Raw genomic sequence first — 21,238 nt, forward strand, 5'->3', positions numbered from 1 at the left:
CGACACTTCCCAGCTGTGAGACCTTGAGCAAGTCACTTAACCTCTCTGCCTCAGTTTCCTCATCTGGAAAATGAGCTGGAGGAGGAAATGGCAAACCATTCCAGTATCCCTGCCAAGAAGACCCCAAATGGGGTTACGGAAAGTCAGACACAACTAAAAGGACTAAACAAAATGTGGTCATACAAATATTAAGTAGAAAAGCCAAGATTTGAACACTGGTCCTCTGGCCTTGTATGATGACTCTTTGTTATTATGAAGCCTTTCCAGACATGCCACCCCCCCCAAGAAAAAAGAGCAGGAAAATGATTCAAGTACAACAACAAACCCGTGTGGCAGCATGACACATGCTGGAGAGGGAGGGGACCAGGGCAAGTAACTCAGGGTCACATTCCCTCCGAAAGCATCCTAAGTCATACCTACACATCGTTTTACACTTTAAGACATTTTCCTCACAACAACCCCATGAAATGGGATAGTATTATTAATACTAGTATTCCCATTTTAAGGATGAAGAAACTCAAGCTTGGAGTGACTTGTTTGTGATTCCACAACATCTTCGAGCTGAGATGGATCCCAATCCATCCTTCCACCCCATAAGAGCATACCGGAGCTGGGAAGAACCTCGGCCATCACCCAACCCCCTCGTTTTACAAATGAAGAAACTGTGACGACGCAAAGAGAGGGCTGACTGACTTCGAGGCAAGTTCATCACCTTCTGGCCCTTCTACCAATTCTGTCTGTTTCAGCATGCTCTGGCTCAGAGCTCCAGATCTTTTCTCCTAAATCACCTAATCGCCCTTCCAGTTACTTGCCTTCCCTTCTCAGACAAACTAAATTTTGCCAGCAGTTTGCGTGGCTGCCAGAGCCCCACGGTAGCTCACTCTGTTCAGGTTTCACTCCGCAGACTCCCTACCTACCCATGAAGGGTAGGTCGCTGCCAGGACCTAACCTTCACCCAGGTTACTGAATTCAGTTTCATTCTTCCCCCAAATCCCCTCAACCTTCCTAAATACAAATGAAACATGTCCCAGAAGAAGTGCAGGGGCTGAGCACATGAAGATACAGGAAACAGGAGAGTACTGGTTCCTGACCCACACTCCATGCTCAGTCTTCTCCACACTGTTCCTTTGTTCCTATCCTGACAGAAAGTGATCCCAGCTACCAATTTCTCATGTCAATCATTCTGATCTTCCCCTAATCTCCATGCCTCAATGATGCCTTGGTTCCACAGGGACAGGTGAAACAAAAGACATCTTTTCACTTCTGGGAGACAAAAAGTACATACCTTACCAAAAATAGATTGAGGGCTATTGAGAGAATCCAACCCCATCATTTTGAGGATGAGAAAACCAAGGACCAGAGAAACAGAGCATCCCAACCAAGGACCCAAAGCTATTAGGAAAAGATGTGATCAAAAAAATTGGCTCATGTAGGGTACCTATTTCACCTTTTAGTAGATTAAAGGCTCTCATTCCCTCCCCTGAGTTAGGACTTTCTATGCCATCAGGGGGTCTCCAAATAAACAACTCTACAAGGAAGGGCTAACCAGCCCCCAAATCATCCATCAGGGAAGAAGCTGCCTAGAAATGTCGGTGGGAGCGGAGAGGGATACATAGAAGCATTGCTCCACTAAACATCCCTGGGACTTCCTAGGACAAAAACCTCCTTCCCTGGCCTCTCCCCTGCTGTCTCCTCCCCAGCCCATCTTTCTAGTCTTAATGGTCATTACTCTCCTCCTCCCTCTCTCTGCAATCTAGCCAAACTAGATTTCTCTGGGCTCCTCACACAACATTCCATCACCCACCTTCTTGTGTCTGCACTGGCTGTCCCACATCCTTGGAATGCACTGTCTCCTTACCTGAATCCTCTTTTTACTTTAAGATGCACCCAGCCTTCATCCAAGAGCAGCTATCTCATCATTTCCTACCTGGCTGAACTCCTATAGACCTGCAATGAGCCCTGCAGAATCTCAAGATCCTGAAAGTTCACATCAAGCCTGAGACTCATAATTCACACCTGTCAGTACCCCAGGCTCTGAGGGCCCCTCCCTCCCTTGGATTGGAGAGCTTCTCTTTTTAGGGATCTTCCGCATAAAGCTTTTTCCTAATTTCCTCCAGTCTACTCCTCTTCTTTCCAAACTAACTACTTTGTACATATTTATATCTATTCATTTTAAATTTATGCTTCATGAATGTATATATGTACCTGCTGTCTCCTCCATTAGAACAGGACATAATAAATACTTGCTGACTTGCGAATATTAGAATGCAATCTGCTTCAAGATAGGGACTATCTAATCTCCTCCATCCCCAGCACAGTACGTGGCACATAGCAAGCACTTAATGATTACATTTTTATTTATTGCTTCAAAACCACCAAATCAACATAGAATCATGAAACCATGTCAAACCCCCACAGATCTTCAAACTAGATGGAGAATCATCTAACTGGTCTTGGCTCCAGTCTTCAGGTGGGCTGAGATAAATCAATTTGACAAAGGTCAGATAGGAAAAGGACTAGAACCCAAGCCCCCTATTTCCCAGCAGGTGGTTCCTCCCAAAGCACCCCATCTCTCTCCAAAGTCAGCTACCATCTTGGTAAAGGGTGGGGAAAGCCATTTTGTTGAAAGGCACCATGTAGTAAAATCCAAACACAAAACTGGACCACAAGCGGAGGGGCCCTAAGAAAGAGCCCTCCATGTAAGGATTGGGGAATACTAAGCACAATGATTCATCAAGCAACCTTGGGTAAGTCACTTCTTAAGAGCTGATCTCTGAATGATATTTTAAGGTTTTCAGATCCCTCTGCATACGTTATAGCCCACTAGGACCTCAACACCACCATGTCAGATAGGTATCAGATCTATTATCATACCCATCTACGAATGAGTAAACTGAGGCATGGAGAGGGTTAAGTAATCAGCCCATAGCTTCAAAGCTACTACGTATCAGCATAAAAATCTGAACCTAGGTCTTTCTGACTCCAAATCTGGCCACTATACTGCACTGGTCTCCCAAGTTCTCTAGGTCTTAGCTTCCCCCACTGGCAAAATAGTCCCTGCCTGACCTACAGAATGGGCAACTAGGTAGCAATGGATAGAGCGCCAGCCCTGGAGTCAGAACTCATCTTCCTGAGTTCAAATCTGGGCAAGTCACTTAACCCTGTTTGCCTCAGTTTCCTCATCTGGAAAATGAGGTGCAGAAGGAAAAGGCAAACCGCTCCAGCATCTCTGCCAAGAAAACCCCAAGTGGGGCCACAAAGAGTCAGACGTGACTGAAGAATAACAACTGACCTACCTCACTGGTTTGTTATGAGGATCAAATCAGAAATAAATACTTTGAGAGAGAAAATGATACTGAAATTTAAGGCATTATGGTAATATTTTATTTATCTTTGATAACGAAATCATAGGGCCAGAGATTTAGACCTGGAAGGAGTCCATTTTACAGATAAGGAAACCGAGGGGCAAAGAGATTAAATGACTTGCCCAACATGACTCAGATTAGAAGCAGCAGAGCCAAGATTTGATCTACTGACTCTTCATCTTACCACTCTTTTCCAACCACCACAGAGGAATGAATTTTCCAGATTACAGAAATCTAACTGTTAAAGGTACAAACATTTTTATTCTCTATATTCTTCATGGAAAATCTTCTAAAAGATGGTACCAAGTCCTCCACCACAGCCTCACTGTGATGTCAAGGTGACCCTCCGTGGCCCAAGGCCACGCCAGTAGAAGACTCACTTTCCTGGGGGGTGCATCAGATGGCCTCTAACGTCTCTTCCAACTCTAAATCACTAATAACCTCACAATGCTGGGCAAAATCTAGGCAGGCTTCAAGGAAGTTAGGTAAGCCCCAACTTTGTGTCCTGCTTATAAGAGGACACAGACAAGGGTCCCACAGAATGCACCAAGATGAATGGGTTGCAATCTGCTTCATATGGAGGGAACTTCCACAGTGATGAAATCGCAGATCTGTCTGGGAATATATTAACAACTTTTGTCTAGTCCTTCACCAAAATGGGAAGGTTCTGAAGACATAGGCCTAGCCACAAATTATACATCTGTCACCTAAAGACCAGCCAGGATGAATTAATTCACACAGATTCATCTCCTGGATGGCTCTGAGAGGATGAATTCTCTGGCCAGAGCAATTCTCAAAGATAATCAATAAGGTCAATGGCTGGTTGTGATGGTCAGTGCAGGGGGTACCTACCCCACCACTGAAAATTACAGTTGCTCAAAGCATTTTAGGATGATACCTGATCCAGTCAATGGGAGAGGCAAACTGGACAGCATTTAACCTTTTCTACTAACAAAAATTCAGCATTATTGACATTATACTGGGCTATAATTAATATGGTGGTGCCTTCAGGGATAAGCTCAATTAACACCTACCTCAGTGAGGCATTCACTGCCAGCCAGAATTTCTGACTTGATCTTCAGAATTTATTAAAAACAACAACAAAAAAATTTTTTTTAAAAAACTTATGTTCCCAAAATATTTGGCCCGAGACTTCTATGCTTTTCTAGATTTTTAAGGAGAAAAGAGCTTTTGTGGTTTTGCAGAGAGGGTTGGGAGGGGATAGTCGGGCTTGTACATGTTTTGTTTTATCTTTTTGCAATCTCCTCTTTTATCATCAACTGTAAATTTTCTTTACTATCATGTGTCTACAGCTTACGGTCCTCCCTTACAGTTGCTCTTTTATCTACTGTCTACTATAATCCAGTAAGAACAGAGGGTTGCCAGGGGAAACCAGTTAAGCCAACTTGTGAAACTGAAAAAACTTTTAATACTTAAATCAGTAGACTCTGACCTCATCTTCTTAACTCCCTCTCCCCTCTATATAGGTCCTACTGGTCAGTAAAACATAAGCTCTCTGACAGCAAGGTCTGGTTGGTTTTCTTCCTCATATTCTCTGTACCTAAAACACTACCTTACACATAAGCAAATACTTAATAAATGCTTCCTGAACTGGGCTGAAGTTATAATTCTTCACTGTACTGTCATCATTAGTGACACCAAAGTTATTTGCTTTATTTACAGTAATGGCAAATACCATTTAAATGGTTAGGTTCAGCAAAGTCTCAAACATTCCACAGTGATGACTCAGAGTGGAAGTAACCAGATTGGAGATCTTTCCTGATGAGTGAAATATACTTTCTTAAGAGATATTAGTGACAATAATTAAAATATTAATAATGATCACAATGATGGCTAACATGTATTATAGCATTTTAATGTATACAAAGTATCTTGCATATATTATCTAATTTAATACTCACAACTCTAGGAGTAAAGTAACTGTCATTATCTCCATTTTACAGATAAGGAAACTGAGCCTCCTACAAAGACCCAAAAGGCATAAGGCACAGTGAATAGAGAGCTGTCAGCCTCCAAATTAGGAAGATTGAGATCCATGTCTCACCTCAGGCACATACTGACTATGACCTCCAAATCACCTAGCCTCTTGGTCCCCTGGACAACTTCCTAAAACTCTTAAGTTTCAGAGAAGGTGCCAATCTGCATTGGCAAATAGATTCTCTCCCTGGGAGCTCCTCATACCAATGAAATCACAACTGAGGTCAGAAAACATTACAGACTGGTTGGTAATGACGATGCATAGATGAGCTCATAGATTTTTTTTAAAAAATCATTTTTTTGGTCATTAATATGATCTTCCCAGATTTCTTTTCCTTCCTGGAATTAGCTCCACTAAGAGGAAGAGGAAGGAACACTCTATCCACATCACCTGTTGCGAATGACAATAGTCCATATCAGGTGAGCATGACTACAGGTCATCACCCTGGAAACCAGCTCTCCTCCTTCCCATCGGGGACAGCTCCTTGGCTAAGTAGGCTCAGCTGTGGCAGAAGCAAGCCCGATTGTTCCAAGAATGACACAACCCTTGGGGAACAGCTAGGACGAGGACCAAGGAGCAAGACGACCCCTCAGCATCAGCAGCAGCCTGAGGTTATCCAAAGAAAGGCCTGAAGGCCTGTGGCTACTTTCCTTTCTAAATCTACTTTGCAAAGGAAAAAAATATTTGTAGAAGTGCTTGGCACAGTGCTTGGCCACAGAGCTGGTGCTATGATCAATGCCGATTCCCTCCCTCCCCATCCCCCCACTCTCAATCTGCCCTGAGAAAACTTCTCCATAAGGATGTCTTGACAACTGAACAGAACACTTAGGAGAGAATGTGGGCCTGGAGCTAATGATGATGACAAGCCTGGAGACAGTAACTTTCCAGAGGGCGTACATCTATTTTTGTTATAATAAATCCAAGGACTTAAATGAGCCCTCTTCTCATCTGAAGACATAGGTAGGTGCCCAAATGCAATACAAGTGCCCTGGATACACAGGTCTGATGACCCCATCCCGATTACACGTGAAATTCCATTCCAAGTTCCTTAAAACTACTGACAAAGAAAACTCTCCTCTCCCCCTGCTCAAAGATATATTTCTTTGCACAAAGATGTAGTAGGTTTGCTATTGTTGCTAAGGACCTGTGACCTCACTAACAGAGGGAATTCCTTATCAAGAAAACTCCCTTTAACTCTAATGCAGGTCAGTAGCTTGTGGGTGACTTAGCCAGAGCCACACAGACATAATCTGCCCCTACAGGCTTCTCATACCTTTATCCCTTATGCAGCCACACGGGTCTACTTCCAAGTTGCTCAAACCAATAGGATCTCCCATTTCTGTGACTTTTCACTGGCTCTCCTTCTCCCGTGACTGTAATGCTGTGCCCTCTTTCCTTTCCTTCAAGACTCAATCCAAATCCCAAATTCTGGAAGGAGCTTTTCCCAGTCCCCCTCCCATGCTCACCCCCTAGCCACTAATATTCTCTCCCTTTATACTACCTTCATCTACTCTGTAAATATCTTACATGTATCTAGTTATTTCCATGGTATATTGTTCCATTAGTAAACTCCCTGAGGGCAGGGGCTATTTTTGCCTTTCTTTGTGTTCCCAGCACTTAACTTGGTCCTCGTAATAATCACTTAATAAATGCATGTTGCCTGACTGATGAAGCATGCTACCCCATCTGGTGATAGAGAGGAACATAAATCTTGATCATTATAACATCCCAGATTGATTTTGATTTTTGGTTTTTCACCCTGTAAGAGGCCATTCTTTACCTCAGTTCTTACCTAGCCTTAATCACTGAATGGGCATTGCCGCAGTCAAATTGAGACACACTAAAGACCTTAGCTTAAAAAGACCAAGTTCTCCCACTGCACCTGAGGCCATCTCCAGTGGTCCTGATTTTGCCACTGGACCCAGATGGCTCCAGAGAAGAGAGTGAGGCTGGTGACTTTGCACAGCCCTCCCTCATTTAAATCCAATTCACTCGCAATCATGGTATCACCTTCCTGATGTCACAGTCCTCTTCGAGAATGAAGGCCAAACCAACAATGAGAGAGGTGAAGGAAGACTCAAGATGCACAGTAAGATGTCTACTATGTCTACAATAAGATGACTACTATGTAGTCTCAGTCATGGCCAATGTGTAAAGTGCTTTTGTTATTTAGTCTTTTTTCAGTCATGTCCAATTCTTCGTGACCCCTTTTGGGGTTTTCTTGGCAAAGATACCAGAGTGGTTTGCCATTTCTTTCTCCAGCTCATTTTACAGATGTGGAAAACTGAGGCCAACAGAGTTAAGTGATTTACCCAGGGTCACACAGCTAGTAAATGTCTGAGGCCTGATTTGAACTGGGAAAGATGAGTCTTCCTGACTCCAGGTCTGGTACCCAGCTGCCCTGTGGCAACTGCTACCCAGGAATAGTTCTCCTCTTTCTTCACACCCAACCGTTTTCTAAGAACCAGAAGTAAACTGAAGGAAACAAATTAGATTTTCAATATATGGAGAGTGGGAATGACCACAGTGTCAACATGTAACACACTACACTTCTCTACCAACCAGCCAGCCTTTATTACGTGCCAGCCTCTGTAGTAAGCACTGAGGATACAAAGAAAAAGCAGGAGTAACCCCTGCCCACAAGAGGTATACATTCTAAAGGAAGAGACAACATACATAAATCAGAATATAAACACAGAGTAGAGCAGAGCTTCTTAGTACTGAGCATACCCCCCAAGGAAAGGAGATATGAAACCAGAGGTCTTGGCTTCAAAGTCTACCTTAACAAATGCTAGCAGATGGGATGCCTGACCTGCCATGGCCACTTCCTACCTGGGTGGCCATCAACAAGTCCCATAACTTCTCTGGGCCACCATTTTTCCGTGTGTAAAACAGAAGGTCTAAACTATATAACTCCTTTCCAACTGTAAATCTTTCAGCTCTATTGAGGAATCTCGCTTTCCCAGTGTCAACAAGTATAGATGAGTATGTGCCAGAGGCAGGACTTCAATTCAGGTCTTTCTTGCCCCAAGGCCACCAGGTTACTGTATTCTCACAGTACTATGATACCTCTCCAGGCGTTGAAGATACGCCCAATTCCTGTCCCCTTACTAGTTGTGTAACCCTGGACAACTCACTTAACCCTCTTTGCCTCAGTTTCATCATCTATAAAATGATCTGGAGAAGGAAATGGCAAACAGCCCCAGTATATTTACCAAGAAAACCCCAAATGGGGTCATGAAGTGTCAGACATGACTGAACAACAAAAGCACTTTCCATGCTGGCCATGACTGGGATTGTATGTCTTACTGTGCATAAAGAAGGATAAAGATGTCACAAATAAGCATGACACAATTCAAAATCCATTCAAATGTTTCCTAAGTGCCTGATAGTTGTGAGGTAATGCACCAATGACAGAAGGTGATATTGGCAAAGGAAGGATCCAGACAAAATCCTAAAAACAAGTATGAGGAGAGAGAGACTTCATGGAAGAGATGATGCCTGATCTGGGCATGGACGGAAAAGTTTTCAGCAAGCCACAGGATTACAGAGGGAGTCAGAGAAAGCCTCTAAGGATATCCAGAGGCAGAAGGGGAGAAGACAAGATCAGAAATCATTACTAGTACGGTTAGGAGGAAAATGCAGAGGGCATGTAGACCTAAAGGGACAGCAGCAATGTTGAGATGTGGCTAAGGATGAGAAATGACTTAAGTGTCAAGCTAAAGTGCTTTGTTCACATTTTATCTTGTAAACAACAGGAAGCTAGGAAAGGATTTGGAGAAAAGCAATGATAAGATAAAATTGTGTTAGGAAGGCTACTTGAACATGTATTTGAAAGAATGAAGGCAGGAAAACACTGCAGTAATCTAGGTGAGGAGTAAAGAAACCTAACTTTACCCCATCAGTGTATTTGTCTAATTAAAGTCTCACTAGATCCAAGAATTCACCTGATATATCTTTCTCCCAATCCACCTGCACCCTGATATTCTCCACAAAAGGCAAGCTGATCAGAAGGAAAATTTTAGTTGCTGAGACATCTCTCTCTCATGTCTCAATTAAAAGAATCCCTTTTGGTTGGGACATAAAGAACCTGCTGTGAAAATTTTATGAAAAACTATTTCTGAAAAACTTGAGAAAACTTCTGTGAACTGATGCAGAGTGAAGTAAGTGGGACCAGGAGAACAACAAAACTGTAAAAAAAAAAAAACCCAAAAAACAGCTTTGAAAGACTTAAGAACTCTGATCAACACAATGACCAGCCATGATTCCAGAAGACTAGTGATGAAACATACACTACTCATCCTCTTCTCAAGACAAGACAGGCATTTCTGGACATGGTCATTACAAGAATGTTTTGCTCAACTATGCATTTGTTATAGAGGTTCTGTTTTTCTACTCCTCCCTCTCCCATGGGATGGAAGTGAAAGAGAGAGAAAATGTTTTCATTAATTGAAGAAAATAAAATTTTAAAAAGACATAAGGAGCCAAATTCTACCTTGGCCTACCCACGTCCACATTTCATTAACTCTACATCTAGCCAAAGTGAAGTACAAGCAGTTCTCTAAATTCTTTATGATCTGTCCTACATTCCCATAAGCTGTCCCCCACGCCTGGAAGGCGCTCCACTCACTCTTCAGCTCTGCCTCAGAATACTTTTCTTCCCCGACATTTCAACTTAAGTACCATTGCTTCTAGGAAACCTTCCCAGATCCCCCAAGTTATAGTGCTCTGTCCCTCACAATTTCCTTTGTACAGTTACATATTTGCATTAGCTTCTTGAGGGCAGGGACAATTTCCTTTATCTTTTATCCCCAAGACCAGCGCAGTCATCTAGCACAAAGGAAGACCTTCAAAAATGCTTTTTCTATTTTTATTCTTTATTATAAAGTATGTCTCTCTGGGAAGGGGACGGAGAAGGAAATGTAGATGGTGAAAAAAAACAAGATATTAGGAAAACATTTTTATATTTAATTAAAAAGAAAAAAGTATTCAATTGAATTCAATGTCAAAGCATGGCTTCTCAATAGAAACTAGCGAAGGATATCGTTTGGCTGTTCAGTTCAGATAAGATTTGTAAGAAAGAAGGAATGTGAACGTGTGTATGTAGGTATATACACAAATACATAAATATACACATATATACTGTTGTTTGAAATAGTCACTGCTGGAATGCCCTATTAGTGGGGTGCACTAAGTAACTAGCCCTTCCCCAAAGGCATAAAAAATAGCCACATATAAAATTTTAAAAACAAAAACAAAGACGTACAACCAAGAGCTGGCTCTGAATAAATGTAGGAGAGGCTTAATCAGCAAGAAGGAAACAGAGACACAGAGAGAGAGAGTGCGTGTGTGTGTGTGTGTGTGTGTGTGTGTGTGTGTGTGTGTGTGCTCACACTCTCTCCAAGCCTTTCAGCGTCAAAATCTGGTCACGTAGCTGAGAAAGCTCACGCTGCTCCTCGAATCAAAAGTGAGCTCTGCTTCCCATCTGCCCGTGACAGTCGAAAAGGAGCCTGAGGGATGAGTCTTGGCTCTCCCTCATGCTCCTGACGTAAGTGGAAAAGTCACTGACAGACTGAAATGAAAAGGGCACTAGAAAGGCCCCCTACTCCAAAAACCCATCACTAGCCAAGACCTGACATTCTAAAACTACTGATTATTTTCTTTTGGCTGAAACATCATCCTCTACCCTTTTAAAATTTAAATGTTCTTGGTGGGGGAAAGCGTGAAATACCTAGCCCTTTAGTGAGAATGAGCTCCCTTTCCCCTGACCCTCTGAGGAGGGACCAGGGTAACATTCAGAACCGTGGGCCCTGCTGGGAAGCAGTGAACAGGAATAAAGAGTCACCATTGAATTCTTACAGAATCCCTCTTTGTTCAAGATTCAGCTGAGTCCCACCTTCTCCATAAAGTCTTTCCTGACCCCCACCACACACACACACAACCACTAGTGCCCTCCCCCCCTCAGCTACCTTCCAATTAGCTACTTATTGTAATTCTGTACATACATGTCTCACCCCCACATCCCCCAAAAAACCAGGATTCAAACCCAGGTCCCTTGAAACCAAATCCAGAATTCTCTCTATCACACTACATCATACTGTCTGTGTTCAAATGCTAGCCCTGACCTCCATGGGGCTTTGAGGAAATCATTAAATCTCTGATATTCAGTTTGCCTGCCTAAAAAGTCAACCAGATGATGTCTGGGGTCCCTTCCAGCTCAGAATCTATGATCTTATATTCACTGTCCCGTTCAAAATTTGGCCACTGACTGACCCTATTCCTGTGTCCTCTTTCTACACAATTCCTATACAAATAAACCCAAGGAAAACTATGAATGTAGACAGTCTACATACAATTCACAGCCCCCAAGTCTAGAGAGGTCCAAGGCACTGTACAGGAAAATACCTCTTTTATCCCCTGGGCTTCAAAGAAGCACCCATAGGCACGGACCAACACTGTTCTTACAGTGCATCAAATAAAGTGGAAAGTGGCCTCACCTCCTAAGACAATCTGAAATCAGCACCCCCAAAACACAAGTGTTCGTTCCAACCTGGAATGTTCTATTATCAGGCCCAGGTTTTAGAAAGGGGGCTCTTAGCAGAAAGTAGCCACCAAAATAACCTGACCTCCACAATGCAACCCCTACAAAAACCTTGGTTTCCTCATCTATAAATGAAGTGGTTGAACTCCTTTCCAATTCTAAATGTCTCATCATATTACCGGTTCCTGGATTTTAGAGGGAAGAATCTTAAATCTGATCTCATTTCTTACATTTTGCTAGAGACGCTGAGCCTAAAAAAGGAAAAGATTCAGAGGGAGATGCTGGATGGCTTCAAGAATTTTTATTTTTAAGACTGGGTCTCTCTATTTCACCCACTCTGAAGGACAGGGGAGCTGAAGACCAGCTCTCTCTCCAGACTGGGATGACTCGTCTTTCCCTGATGGCCTCTTGCTCTTGCTTGGGAAGCTTGGGAATGCCAAACTTAATACGGTTACTTTTTCAGCTTAGCTCACCACAGCTCAGAACTACAGAGCCCAAGAGATGCTCCAGTCTCAGTTTTCCCCAGTAGCAGGGTATACACCTCTTCATCCAGTTCTTCAAGACTTCAAAGGATTGTCCTTAAAAAAAGGGATTAGTCTTGTTCTGTTTTACCCCAGAAAGCAGAACTAGGAGCAATGAGAAAGTGCAAAGAGGCAAATTTCATCTTGATATTAAGAAATAACTTCATAATAATTAGAGCTGCCCAAAAACAGAAAGGGCTGCTTCTGGAGGTACTGAATTTTCTTCTCTCTGAAGATGTTCGAGCAAAGGAATGATGACTGGTTATGTTGTAAAAGGGTTTGCTTTTCACATATGGGTTGGACTAGACACTAGACAGTCACTCAAGAAACTTGCAACTCTGAAATTCCGTGATTCTATGAAAAGGACTTTGGCTTGTGCAGACAGGCTTATAGAGAAGAATTACAGGCTCTACAAGGCACTGGTATGGAAAACCATCCATTGTCCCCAACAATCACCTTCCATTTTAACATTACAGCCAGGTTTTCTCCTCCTCCTCTAAGATGACTCCCTATAGTTGCTTATTAGAGAAAACTCCACTGAATGAGAATGCAGTGGGAGAATCTGAACAGTCCAGGTCAGCTTTGAACCACACCCTGGTCAGTGGCATCAGCCCCTGTGGCTCTACACACCCACCAGGCACCTTTACTGACAGAAGGCAAGCTGGCAGAAAGCCAGGCCTTTGGACTTTGGCTCCCCTGGCACTTCCTGAAGGGCTGACACATTGGCAGAGTGGTACTCACCCACACTGCTGAGGGAACTGCTGCTTTCTGAGTCCGAGGGCATGATGGACAAGACACTGTAAGTGGATCCTGGGAATGAAAGGGGAGACAAATTATTAGAACCCTAATTTGTCCCTCCTCCTGCTGGCTTTTTGCCTCCCTCATCAGTTGACCAGAGTATGACCTATCAGATCACACAGCCACTGCTTCCACCTGCTTACCACCTCCTTGATCTTTAACCCCTCGTGACAATCTGGCTTCCACTCCCACCATTCCACTGGAGCTGCTCTCCCTCCAAGGTCACCAAACAAATTTCCTAATCATTATCACCAAATCTCAGCCTTCCCTCTCCTTGACCCTTCAGTATTTAACAATCCCCTCCTTCTGGAAACACTGTCCTTCCACCAGACAAAGAATTAACCTGATTATTCCTACCCCTGTCCACTCCTACCTACCTCTCGGCTCTACTTTCTTTTTCCATCCCTTTGATGTCAAAGGCTCTATCCCGACTCCTCTTCTCTCCCCACACTTTCTCCCTTGACAATCTCATCCAGTCCCAAAGCTTCAAGGGTCAGCTCTAAGGCAACCAGCTTCTTCCTTCCACCAGACTACTAATCTGCAGTCCTCTCTATGAGATCTCTGCCTGGATGCAAGACAGGCAGCTCATATTAGGAGGGAGTGAGATAGAGGGGAATGGAAGTAGAGACTTAGGTTCCATGACCAGCTCTGTCAGTAACTGGACTGTACGACTTCAAGAGATCAAGTTACCTCTTGGAGCAGAGGTTCTTAATCTATTTTATGCCAGGGACTCCTTTGGGTAGCATCGGGCAAAACCTATGGACTGCTCCTTAAATGCATAAAATAAAGCACACAGGATTACAAAGAAAACCAACCACATAAATACAGCTATGAAAATATTCACAAGATAAGTTTGCAGATCTTAGAACAAGAATCTTTTTTAGTGCCTGTTTCCTTAACTGTACAGAGGGAGCTAAGAAGTGCAATGGATGGAGCACCTCATAAAATGCTGGTATACTACCTTTGGTCCACTATTTTTAGCAGCTAGCTAGTACAATGGATGGAGCACTGGGCCTAGAATCAGGAGGACTTGAGTTCAAATCCTACCTCAGATATTTCCTAGTTGTCCAACCCTGAGTGAGTCACTTCACCACTGCCTACCTCAGTTTCCTAATCTGCAAAATGGAGATAATCATAGCTGCCCTCACAAGACTGTTGTGAGAATCAAATGAGAATATTTATAAAGCACTTAGCACAGTGTCTGGCACATTGTAAGCATTTCATAAACGCTTGTTTCCACCCTAAAATTAAAGCATTGTCCCATATGATCTCTTATGGTTCTTTCCAGTACTCAAACACTATAAATCCATGTCCAAAATGAAACTTACCACCACCCAAAGAAACCAAACTACATCTCCCCCACCCCTTCCCTGCAAGGACTCTAGGTCAACATATAACAATTATGGGTTTTTACTTTACTTCTCTGCTCTTTTATCCCACAGATGCAATTTGCACATAAACCAATCTGTATGAAAGGGCTCCTACTAGTATGAGATTTTTTTTCTTCAAGGTAAGACTGTTCCTGCCATTCTATGAAACAGTTCAGAAGCTGCAAGTTCAAATAATTCTGCCATCACTGTTTTCTAAACCTGTTCTCATACAGCATTTTTAAAATAAGGAGTTAAAGCATTGTGGTGAGAACAGGAAGCATTCTCAAATAGCACAGTAATTGGCATTCATGTTTTCAAAGCATGTGACATCCACTACCTTTCTCGAGTCTCACACAGCCTGAAGGAGGTAGGCTACAGGTGTATTATCAGCATTTTACAGATGACAAAACTGAGGCTATAAGGGACTAGGTGAATGGTCATCCCAAGATCAGACAGCTGGGACAGCCAACATGTGATAGAAGTGGGATCTGAACCCAGGTATTTCTGACTCCAAAAATATGTCAGGCTACAACTTGGATGGAGGGGAGGGAGTTCATTTGCTGGCTTGTTTTCCAAAGTCTCCTAACTCAGAAAAATGGAAATAAACACCACACAAAAACATCCCCTCTAGTGAACAAAATTTTGCTTGCACAAACTGGAATGGATGATAGGAACCTGGCCATGAACTTCATTTTTCAAAGGACTTATTACATTTCTCATTATTCACACACACAAAGCACCCATCTTTCAGTAAACCACCTTCCTTTCAAGTTCTCCAAAGCACATCTTTCCCCTCCCCACAGGCCAGCGTTTATTAAACTTGGCAAGTACCCCTCTTTCACCTCCTACCTCCTACTTCACTCCCTCACTTCTTCACTCTGGAGATGGCTGATTCAAGTTGCAACCAATGCATTTTCCCCCTTCTCAGATGCAAGATTTCATCTGACTCCCCAGGGCCAAGTGGCAGAGTGACCATTCCTTGTCCTTCTGAATTTCTGTGTGCCAGCCAAAGCCAGTCTTCTGGCAGGGGTCCCACTGACTGAGGAGAGGGAGGGGGGATAGAGAATGATGAAAACTGGAAAGAACCCAGTTTTTTGCAATGTTCCCAGTGCCTTAGATGTCAAGAAAACAACAGCCCAGAGACTCCATGCATGTGTTCTATCTGTCACGCTGTCTCTATGGCTAATCTTTCCTTAGAAGCCCTGTGGTCAGGTCTGTCGGGAAGAGAAAAGTCACTCCTTCTCCTAAGTCACATGGCATCCCAAAAAAGTTCATAGCTAAGAGGGAGGGGGAGGAGGAAGAAAAAAGAGAGGGAGAGGGGGAAATGTAAATGCCTTAGGTTGGCTTTGGTTTTTCTCCATCTCAGGTGCTTTCCAATCTACTTCCAAGATGTGGACATGAACAAGTTAACATGTAATATAAGTTCCTATTGTGGGAGGGCAGGCACACTGATTCACTGGTGGTGGGGCTATGATCTAACCATTCTAGAAAGCAATTTGGACCTATGCTCCAAATGTCGATGAACTGAGCATAACTTTGACCCTGCAATAGCACGACCAGACACATACTCAAAAGAAGTCAAAGACAGAGGGAAAAGTCCCACATGTACAAAACTACAGTGGCTCTTTTTGCTATAGCAAAGTAGATAGCCATCAATTGGATACTTACATTCTAATGTTCTACAGAATTAAAAGATTATAGATTCCAAGCTGGAAGGGACTTTAGAGGGCACTCTTTTCAAGAGACACTATTGATCTGGAATTTCCTAAATAAACCTGAAAGTGCTGATAAAGCAGCAATTATAATGGATTATATCTATATAGCCTTGTCAGGTAAAGGGACCTACTTCACATAAAACTTTTTTTCACATGATCCTCCCAACCATCCCAGGAGGTATTATTATCTTTATTTTACAGATGAAGAAACTAAGAAGTTAAGTGACATTGCTGGGGTCACCTAGCTAATATCATGGAGGGGTTTTGAATCCAGCCAGTCTTGTAACCCCAACTCCAGTGTTCTTTCCACCAGAGCACACAGACTCCACTTCCCTTATCACCCCAAACTTCCCCACCAACACTGGAGCATGGAAAGGTAGGACATGCCTGAAAAGAGCTTACAACCAGTAAGGAAAAGCCAAACTAATCTACATGAAAGGGAAAGGGGACAGGTAAATAGGAAACTGTCTAGGCTTGAATTAACACAAGGGACTCCTCAAATATGGTAGAAGACTTAGATTCACAGAACATTGGTGCCCAAAGAAACGTCGGAGTTTTAGTTTCACATTCTTATTCTGCAAATGAAGAAAGTAAGACCTAAAAAGCCAAGTCAACTAGCATTCATTTTTGACAGCTGAATGATTTGCCCAAAGTTATACAGTGATAAATGTTTATTGATCGACTGATCGATTGATCCTGGGTCCCTCAACTTCTAGTCCAATGCTGTTTTTTCCATGACACCCTGAAAACTGATACAGTGGACTCTGGAGTTAATGGATCTGGGCTCTAAATCCAACTATACTACTAACTGAGATGTGTGACCCTGGACAAGTCACTTAAACCTCTCTTGGACTTAATCCCTTCATGTAAAACGGGGGAACTGTACTATATCACAGGTTCATAACCTGGGATCACTAAAGTTTAGCTTTTTATAATATTTTGATATTTACATTTCAACATGATAGGTTTCCTTTGTAATTCTATGTGTCTTAATTTACACATTTAACAATATGATTCTGAGAAAGGGATCACAGGTTTCACCAGACACTGACGAAGGGACCACAACCCACACACACACAAAGAGTTACTGGACTACATGGTCTCTAAAGCCACTTCCAGCCCCAAATTCATTCTTCCTTTCCCTCAGTTGCTAGTGCTCACCCCATATTTATTTTGTATACATTTTTGTCTCTGTTGTCTCCCCCAGTAAAATGTAAACTCTATAAAAATGTAAATGTCTGTATCCCTGGTATCTGTATAACAACTGGCACATCACAGATGCTTAATAAAGGATTGTTGATTGATTTCGCCTCTGCTCCTATTACCTATGTAAAAAAAAAATAAACATAATAAAAGATTTACCCTTTAAATATAAAAAAATTTCACAGTCCCTACCAGCCATAATAGTAGTTCTTACTACAGGCAAATTTATGACCAAAAAATACCTACTATAAATCCAGTAATGCTTTTAAACTAATTTGAATTTATTAAGAAAGCAGTATGGTATAGTGTAGACTTTTTGGTCTTAGGACTTCTTTATACTCTTAAAAATTACTGGGATCCGGGACAACTAGGTGGCGCAGTGGATAGAGCACCAGCCCTGGATTCAGGAGGACCTGAGTTCAAATCTGGCCTCAGACACATAACACTTACTAGCTGTGTGACCCTGGGCAAGTCACTTAACCCCATTGCCTAGCCAAAAAAAAAAAATTACTGAGATCCAGGGGTAGCTAGATGGCTCAGTGGATAAAGCACCCACGCTGAATTCAGGAAGACCTGAGTTCAAATCTGACTTCAGACACTTAACACTTACTAGCTGTGTGACCTTGGACAAGTCACTTCATCCCACTGCCTCGGGGGGAAAAAAGAGGCGCAGAGAGAAAGAGAATGAAGGAAGAACAACAATAAAATTACTAAGACCCCCAAAGAGCTTTTTCAGGTGGAAGATACATAGATAAAGCTAGATACAAAATTTGTTTTGGTCGTTGAGTCATTTCAGTAGTGTCTAATTCTCCATGACCTCATTTGGGGTTTTCTTGGCAAAGACACTGCAGTGGTTGGCCATTTCCTTCTCCAGCTCATTTTACAGATGAGGAAATTGAGGCAAACAGGGTGAAGTGACTTGCCCATGGTCACACAGCTAGTAAGGGTCTGAGGCCAGATTTGAACTCAGGAAGATGAGTCTTCCTGACTCCAGGTCTGGCACTCTATCCACTACACCACCTAGCTGCCCTTATTTATTTTTTTTAACCATATTACAAATTAAAACTAATAATTTTTTAAAAATACTTATTGTTCATTCATTTTAAAGTAACAATAATAAACTCACTACATATTAACCAAACACTTTTTTTGAAAAATAATTAAATCTTCTAAAACAAAAAAACTCTGGTGAAAAGGGGCACTATTTTTACATATTTTTGCAAGTTTCTTTAATGTCTGCCTTAACAGAAAACATTTTGATTCTCATATCTGCTTCTGCATTCAGTCTGTTGGGATATGTTGTTTTGGCTGAAGTAGATGAAGAAAAATTCAGGTTCATACAGAGATGTAGTTGGAAAAAGGAGAGGCAGTCTTAAAAGGCAAATAACGTTTTAACATTATGATGAAAATAGTTTTGACCTTTAACTCAGAAAAGGTCCAAGGAAGCCCCCCAAGAGTCCCAAAACCACACGCAGAAGAAGCAGGTATGATGACACTTACTAGCTGTGTGACCCTGGGCAAATCACTTAACCCCAATGCCAAGCTCCACCCAAAAAAAATTTTTTTAAAAAAGAAGCAGCAGCAGGTATGTCAGCTGCCTGACACTAGCCACTTAACCTCTCAATGTGGTGGGCAATTCTTTAAGATTATTATTACTATTCTAGAAAAATTGACAACCTGCATTGATATAGAGTTTTCTCCCCTGGGAGTTCCCCATACCAATAAAATCAGAGGTCCAGTTTCTATCGCCTTCATTAATCACAACAGAATCTACATTTTTTGAAACATATTATTCCATATATGTGAGACATCACTTTTCTCTGCGAGCAGTTAGGTGGCACAGCAGGGAGAGCAATGGACTTGACATCAGGAAGATTCATCTTCATGAGTTCAGATCTGGCACCAGGCATTTACTAGCTGTGTGACCCTGGGCAAGTCACTGAATCCCATTCGCCTCAGCTGCCTCATGTGGAAAATGAGCTAGAGAAGGGAATGGCAAACCACTCCAGTATATTTGCCCAAAAAACCCCAAACGGGCTCACAACGAGTTGGACATGACTGAACAACAAGAACATTTGGTCTACAGAAAAAATTACCACTTTGAATTCCTAAACCTCCTGAAATAACTGCACTGCTCTTTACAGCATCCATAATCTGCATGTGATGAATATGTTCTAAATTAGGCACTAAAAAGAGTCAGGAAACCCAGGGCTGCTAACCGACCAGCTTGCGTGATCTTAGGCAAACTGTTCCATTTCCACTGACCCTTTTCCTCTGGAAAAGGAGGCAGTTGTGCTTGATCTCCAAGGTCCCTCCCACCCAGCTCTGAAGTCATCTCTAAATTAGGACTTGGAGGATGATATGATGATGATTTGAACAATCTCGCAGAGCGACGTCAGATTTAAACTGAACTAGACCACAAAATGTGCTATTCCTACTTTGGGAAATCAAATCTTCACCTCCCTCAAATTTAACCTAGGTTGCCTGGAAACTTTTTTTTAACCATTTTGGTAACTATATTTTAACATAACTGGTTTCCTTTGTAACCCTTTATATTTTATTTTTATGCATTTAAAAAGATTACTCTAAGAAGCGGTCAACAGGCTTTGGAGGACTTCCAAAGAGTTCCACGACCTACAAAAAAAGGTCAAGAATCCCAGTCTAGGTGAAAACTTCTGCAATGAACAGAGAGTCTTAACAGGTAACCACACCTGCCAATGGACCCAACTCAACTTGGTTCTACAATATCACCACTACATTTCTCCAGTACCTTTTTCGGTCTCTCCCAAAAGGGCCTTCAGATAATTCCTCCTTCCCCTCCAATCCCCATTGATAGGCACATATATTAATTGCCTACTGTGTGCTGGATATAGTGCTAAGTCTTAGAAAGTGACCTTTCCAACCCAGAGAGGGAGGGAGGCAGCAATCATTAACCCCCTTTTACAGGAAGAAAAATGAATGGGTCAGGGAGAATATAAAATTTGCTTAAGTCCCTACAACTAGTAGGTGGCTGAGTCAGGAATTTTGGAACCCTCTCCCACTACACTTTTGCTAAGAGTCCCAAATGGTGAAAAAATAAAATAATCTACCCAAAAGAAGTTAATTTTTTACCCAACCAACAGGTTTCACTTGATCCAACGGGGTTAGCAGGAACATTATTCCATATTCCCTCCCCACTGATTACACTGATAAAAGAACCAAACTAGGGGCTCCACAAATCCCAGATAAACTATTATTGTGCTCTCCCTAAAGTAAGTTGATATATTTATCTTATGCATTTCTCAGTCTGGAGGAGGAAAGGTGAGAATCAAGGGGGAAAGGATTTTCTAGAGCTGAGGCCCTAGCTCTGTCAATGACTCACCCTTGGATCTTCCATAAGGCTCTATATCTCCCTGGGGCTCAGTTTCCTCACCTGTAAATAGAGTGGTTAGGATTAGGCAATTTCTATAGTACCTTTCCAGCCCATTTTGTGACTGTCAGAGGCTTTGGAAGGGCAACCACTGAAACAATAAATGAGCTCTGGGCAAAACCCCACCCAATCCAACTATACCTCCGTTACTTATACCCTAAATCTGCATTTCCAGATTCCTTTAAAAACAAACAAACAAAAAATCACCCGGGGCTATAGAAATCTAGAACCAAAAGAAAAATCCTTGAGGATTAAGCATTGAGATGACAGTTTTGAGAAAGGAGGCTCACAGCAATATCTAAAACATGGGTGTAAAT

The 21,238-nt window shown here is 42.3% G+C and overlaps 1 protein-coding gene across 7 annotated transcripts in view; it reads right to left on the reverse strand.

Moving 5' to 3' along the window:
• Positions 1-21,238, reverse strand: part of DLG5 (discs large MAGUK scaffold protein 5) — a 153,445-nt gene that overhangs the window by 77,880 nt on the left and 54,327 nt on the right. For 2 of the 7 annotated variants that reach the window (XM_021006093.1, XM_021006090.1), the window contains exons 2-3: positions 20,874-20,924; positions 13,168-13,236 (exon numbers count right to left, since the gene is read on the reverse strand). The exons of 2 other annotated variants lie outside the window; for them this stretch is intronic. In XM_021006093.1, the coding sequence (XP_020861752.1) occupies positions 13,168-13,236; positions 20,874-20,924 (120 nt within the window). Of the gene's footprint in view, positions 1-13,167; positions 13,237-15,443; positions 15,545-20,873; positions 20,925-21,238 lie in introns of those variants that run through there. 3 more of the 7 variants (XM_021006094.1, XM_021006091.1, XM_021006097.2) reach the window with 2 other exon arrangements.

Source organism: Phascolarctos cinereus, unplaced genomic scaffold (assembly GCF_003287225.1).
Source record: "Phascolarctos cinereus isolate Bilbo 61053 unplaced genomic scaffold, phaCin_HiC Scaffold_3;HRSCAF=262, whole genome shotgun sequence".
NCBI lineage: Eukaryota > Metazoa > Chordata > Mammalia > Diprotodontia > Phascolarctidae > Phascolarctos > Phascolarctos cinereus.